The sequence below is a fragment of the Physella acuta genome, unplaced genomic scaffold (genome assembly GCF_028476545.2).
Source record: "Physella acuta isolate Inbredline_101_S28 unplaced genomic scaffold, ASM2847654v3 ptg001947l, whole genome shotgun sequence".
NCBI classification, from domain to species: domain Eukaryota; kingdom Metazoa; phylum Mollusca; class Gastropoda; family Physidae; genus Physella; species Physella acuta.
In genome coordinates, this window is record NW_026733452.1 from 126267 (window position 1) to 132354 (window position 6088).

A 6088-nucleotide genomic window follows, 5' to 3' on the forward strand; every position below is an offset into this window, starting at 1 on the left:
ACATTGACAACTAAATAATTTTCTGTTTTTTTATAATCATCAATTTTTAATTTTTCCAGTCAAAAGAAATTTCTCCAATGTCCCACCTAACAATGCAGTGAATGGAGAAGATGGGGTAGAACAAACAGCAATTAAAGTACCATTGAAATGTCCTATCACATGCCGGAGAATAACATTACCAGCTAGAGGGCATGACTGTAAACACATACAGGTAGCACTGGTTTGATTTTTGACCAACATTTGGCTATCATCTTTTGTATATTTAAGTTAGTATTGTCTTCTATTGTCATGTAAAGCTTAATACAACTAAACATTTCTTTACAGTGTTTCGACCTTGAATCCTACCTACAGCTAAATTGTGACAAAGGCTTATGGAAGTGCCCAGTGTGCAAGTAAGATATTTGATGCATAATTTTGTTTTGAATCTACCGCTAAAATATTAATTGGGTATTTTGATACAAGTTATGTAAAACCAATGCTTAAAGAGCGTGTTTATTCACCTGCAGTAAATCAGCACTGCTGGAAGGCCTGGAAATTGACCAGTACATCTGGGGCATTTTAACAAATATGACAAATCAACAGTTTGAGGAGGTGACCATCAACCAAACAGCCAGCTGGAAGCCTGTCCCTATCAAATCTATGGTCAAAGAGGAAGATAGTGGTAGGTCCAGCTGTCCTAGTCTCCTGTATGGTATGTCATTAGAACAATTCCTTGTGTTTACTTGCTGACCTAGCGTTAAACTCACGCTAAAACCCTAACCAACAAGTAAGCTCACCCAAAATGTGGATGTCAATCGTGTGTCTAGCTTGGTTTAAAAAATAGTTAGCTAAAATAAAGAGGGAAAAAAAGATTCTTATTTCAAATGATCGGTATTAGAACATGAAATTATCATTGACAGAGCATTTCGCAACGTTAACCCATTTAACACCACTACTAACTAACATTTATTAGATATATTTAAAAAACATTGTTATTCAACTTTATATGTATACAGTTGTAATTTAACATTTTGCTTTTTTTTTTTACTTGTATTATCTAGTTACTGCTTCATCAAACATTTTGTTCACATTTTTAACATTAACCCTACATTTTATTTTTATATCATAATGCTATATTAAAAAGCCAGTTTTAAAAAAAAATAATTGGTTGATATGAAAAAGTTTAAATTTTGAACATTATGTTAATTTATAATTGAATATATTAAAAAAATTTAAATAATTTTTCAAATAGCATCTTTTAAGAAAATATCCAATGTATCTATAAATATTTTAAAACTTGTTAATTTGTACATGTTTGTAAATGTTTTTTTTTTTTAAAACTTTGCATTCACTGTATCTATAAATATTTGAAATTTGTTTTCAGGAAATCCAGATTCTTGTCAAAATAGTTGGATGAAGGCTATGTCACCATCGAGTATGCAGTTGCCAACAATGACATCTTGGGATGCAGGACCTCAGGCATCTCCCTATAACCTTCCACCCCCATCTACACCTGGTCAGTTCTTGAAATTTTTACAGTAATTTCTTCATACGTGCTTTCATTAAAATAAGAATACATGAGCTTAATTGATTTATTGAAAACAAATGTAGTTTTCTATGTTCCAAAACCTTAAATTATAAGTACTTATGGTTTTTTTTTAATCATTTCAGGAGATCCAATGAGCCAGGGTTTAAGGCATCCAGACCCCTCAAGACCCCCAAGCAACAATCACATGACCCCTCGTCCATCATCACAACCTCATCCACAGAACGGCAGCCTCAGCAACTTATCCCACCCATCCCCCGGCAACAACAACACATCATCCACCCCCAACAACTGCAACAACAACCTAAGTAATGGTATCTCTAACAATAGTATGAACAGCTCATTACCAACTGACTGTCATTCGTTAGGGGATCTGAACTTTGACCCAACAGCAATCATTAATGGAGACACGAGTGCTGCTCAGGGGCTTGATGTAAGTAATTTCCAATGGGCTCTTCACACTTAATTTGAATCAAAATCTTTTTACTTAAGTTGCTAACCTTAGTCTTTAATTTGTCATACTCCTCCCTCCCCATTTTTTTTTCTCGTGCAGTACCTTGTCTTAAAGGATTATATATTTAAGTACTATACTAAGTTCAATTTAGGTCTTAGATATGAAATATTTTTATAATAGAGAAGTTTTAATTTTTTGAAATAGCAGATTATGATGAAATTAATTTGTAAATTTCACTGTGTCCTCAGTTGTTGGCAGACAATCTCAGTGATATGGAGTTATTGACTGCGTATTTGGGACCCTCAGATTCTACGGGCGACAATGGACAGAACTCTTCTAGCACTGGGGATGACCTGTTAGCTTTGTTTGAGAACTAGAGCAAACGTTCTTTCATCAACCTGACCCAACAGTTCTGCTGAAGACTTTTGCCAGTCGAAGCTGCAAGTCTCAGGCTTACTTTTGATTGTTAGCAGAACTTGGCACCGTCACAAATGACATTTCATTTGCCCACTGATTTGAGTGTTGCAGCGTGGTTGTATTTACTTGATAGTCCGTGGTGAGATGCTATGCATTTCTTCAAACCATCGCCCAGTGAGCAACACATTTGTTCGGCAATGAAGCTATTTTAATACAAAAAATTCAAGCTAAAACCAAAGTGAGACTGACCTTATTACTGACCCATCATCAACCTGACATAAAGGCACATGCAGTAGAAGCCAAGAGTACAAATTCTACATTCATCTTCGCATAGGTGAAGTGCCTACCCCATGAAAACTGTCATGGTTTGGCTCCTGATCTGGCTTGTCAACAGCCATCAACCCTTGTACACTTGTAGGGATTATTCACTGGATTACATGCCTGTCTCTGCTGGAGCCACTGCAAGTGATTGTGAAACTGTTGTGATTTCATTCAGTAGCCATGGAGTATAATGCTACCAAACAACAAGCTAACTTTACAACAGGAGATTTAAAACACCCTCCTTGCCTTCAAGGCTGGGGAAAGACTGAGAAAAAAACTAGCAAATGTTAAAACTTGAGATCTTTTATCACAGTTGTGAATCTCACAGCTCTGTGCCACCAATGATATCGCCAGGGACAAGTATTCTGCTGGTTCACTTGTACTTGACAACCTCGCAAGCAGATTTTCACCCCTCACCCTGCTAACCAATCAAAAAAATGACAAGTACTACAATCACCAATCAGACTTTAAATATGCACATATGGATAAAAGTGCTTTCATCCTTCGTCAAGGTGGGACTAGACAAAGGGGGTTCTGCTTTAAATTACTTATCTTCGTATTCGCAAGAGTGAGAGCCCATGGCTCAAGATTCCAAAACTATTTTTTAAAATGTGGAACAGTTTTTAGAGTGTGTTACATATTTGTAGTCCTCCTTACTTACTTGAAACAGACTAAAGCTGGGATATAAACAATTCTTAGTTGGATGACCTGTTGTTGAAACTAATCTCATTGTGTTGGCTATGTGTAAGGAGAAATAAAATTGCTGTTTAAAACATAACTTTAATCTAAAAGACAGTCATTTTGATTTGGACTATATATATTATAAATATATATATATATAGTTAATTTTAGAATGATGAACTATATAAATTAAATGCAATGGCAAACTAAAATGAGTTTGAATAACCTTCTGTGTAACAGTTTATTAAATTTATTATACTGTTCACTTTAAATTGATTTACAATTAACATTTATTTGATCTGATCACAGTAAATATAGCAACTACTTGCACTGTTTAAAAATTTTCAGCATAGGATTAAATAAACGTAATGTGCTATATATTCAGATTTTGATTAAAAGATCTCTCACTAGAAACTGTTTAAATTTTTAAAAAATTTTTCAAGTGTAATATCAATTCAGCAAAGCTCATCTGATTCTATAGTGTTTATTCTGTATTGTAATTGTATTGATATTTAAAATTCAGGAATGAGTTTAAATAGGAATAAAGAAATAAATTGCAATAGCTGATGTGCAGTTAAAACATGAAGTAATTGTTTTAAGAGCAGATTGTTTTGCTGTATACATTTGATTAATTTCACTATAGTCATTTCATTACCTCATCAAAATTTTGTTAAATAGACAGTTCATATTACAAGTCTTACAACTGAAAATAAAAGCGATAGCAATTAGAAATAGTATTCAAAAGTTTTAATATAACTTTTTTGCCATTAAAAAAAATGTGTGTATAAAATTTAAGTGTCCGCAGACACTTTATTAGATTATGAATATAACTTTTCTGCTATGTATAAAGCTCAGGGAATAGCAAGAATAACAATCAAGAGAATCCATTTTTTTAATAAATAATTCAGTAACTTTAAAGACAGTGCACTCGGCTATATTTAATATTTATTGTCAAAAGCAAGAAGCATAAAATATTTAAATAGTATTTAATGTAGAGAGTATTTATAGCAATGTATTTTCATTATATAAATTTACTAATCAAATATTCACTGCAGTTGAAGATTTACTTTTCTTTGTTACTGTAAAAAAAATAATTTTATTTTTCAGTACTGAAGGATTTGTGTGTGCTTTATGTTAAATATTTGGCTAACAAATTAACTTCTAAATTTAAAAAAAAAACTGATGGAACTGGTAGGTTCCTAGGCAGCAAATCACAACAGCACTTCATCATCCCAGTCACCTGAAAGTTCATCACAAAGATCTATGTTTATACATTGGTTTTATCATATCAGAATTTCTCATGACATTTTATTATCATCACGTTTTCATAACATTTATTTTAAAAGTATTTAAATTTGGCTCTCAGTGGCCATCCAGGCAACCATTTTTTCTTGTGTTACATGATTGTTGTACAAAGTTTTATCATTATTTTAAATATCTATACATATTATCTACAATATCTGTAAATGAATGTCTTGTACAGGATTTTATCAATGTTTTGATTTTATTCTACTATTTGTTGTCCAACTAGCAAATTACATAGCAATATCTGTTTCCTTTTTTAAAACAAATTTTAAATATATCTATGATGATAAACGTTGGTTGAGTTATTTTAGTGTTTAGAAAATTTGGACACGATAAGCAATTCAGTCTGTCCTATATATATTTTTTAAATCAAAATACTTTTAAAGGACGGTGACATTTGTGAATTTTTAAACTGACCCATTCTTTTAAATAAAAAGGTTTGGTTACTTTAAATCTATCAAAATCTGATAAGAAAGTTAATTTTTAAATAAATGTTTAAAAAATGTTGGAATTTTTATATGGAATAAGAAGAGATACAAGTATTTGTTTAATAAATAGCATTTTTGACGATGAGAAGGAATCTTTTCTCAGACATATTACCAAAATGTTGCAGAATTTCAATACTATATGCAGACATTTTCTTTATTTTTAGATATCTTTTAAAATTTGTCAGTAAAAGAACAAAAAAATCCTGTGTGTGAAGGGATTCAATTCAAATAAAATCATCTTTTGTTTAACAATCCTATAAATTTCTGAGCCTAGCCCCTAGTGCTCTAAACCACTGCAAGCAAGCATTGAGTAAAGCTTTGTTACAATCAAGGACTGGCATGCACTGTTTCCCTGGAATTAAATACTTTCAACAGCATGGTAAAACATATACAATACTATTGTCTTTCTAATTATTTTCCCCATTTAAATTTTATCATGTTTTTAGATATTCTCCCAGGTTTAATTATGATTTGTTTCAAAAGCTATTTCCCTAATTTATCATGTTTTTAGTTTCCCCCCCCCCCCCCCCCCTAATCTGAATGCAACCACCAGCTGCAGAAACAATAAAGTGCAGTAAATTTTTTTTTTTCTCCATTTTATGCAATCGATTTTTGAATGATTTGTCTCCTCAACAAGCTGTGCAATTATCTTTTTTTTTTTAAATTCTGGTTTATGTCTGCAGATAATTAATTTGCTTTTTTAAAACTTACATAGTGTAGGTCTTTTAAAGAAAAACCAACTTCCAACAGTATAGCTGTTAGTAGCCTCATCTTTTATTTAAAAATGTTTTAAATTTTAGTTCGATTTTTACGAAAATAAGATACTTTTATTGTTTAACGTAAATAATAGTAAAACTAAGTTTTAAAAAAATGCATTGAATAGTCTTTACACAAAGA

The 6088-nt window shown here is 31.8% G+C and overlaps 1 protein-coding gene across 7 annotated transcripts in view; it reads left to right on the forward strand.

The window, feature by feature from the left end:
- LOC131931346 (zinc finger MIZ domain-containing protein 1) overlaps positions 1 to 5698 on the forward strand; it is a 114888-nt gene extending 109190 nt beyond the window's left edge. For 5 of the 7 annotated variants that reach the window (XM_059288123.1, XM_059288124.1, XM_059288127.1 and 2 more), the window contains 6 exons: positions 60 to 211; positions 325 to 392; positions 507 to 691; positions 1364 to 1495; positions 1651 to 1958; positions 2228 to 5698. In XM_059288123.1, coding sequence (XP_059144106.1) covers positions 60 to 211; positions 325 to 392; positions 507 to 691; positions 1364 to 1495; positions 1651 to 1958; positions 2228 to 2356 — 974 coding nt within the window. In that variant the 3' untranslated portion in view covers positions 2357 to 5698. The remainder of the gene's footprint in view (positions 1 to 59; positions 212 to 324; positions 393 to 506; positions 692 to 1363; positions 1496 to 1650; positions 1959 to 2227) is intronic. The other 2 variants (XM_059288125.1, XM_059288129.1) reach the window with 1 other exon arrangement.
- The last annotated feature ends 390 nt before the right edge of the window (positions 5699 to 6088 follow it).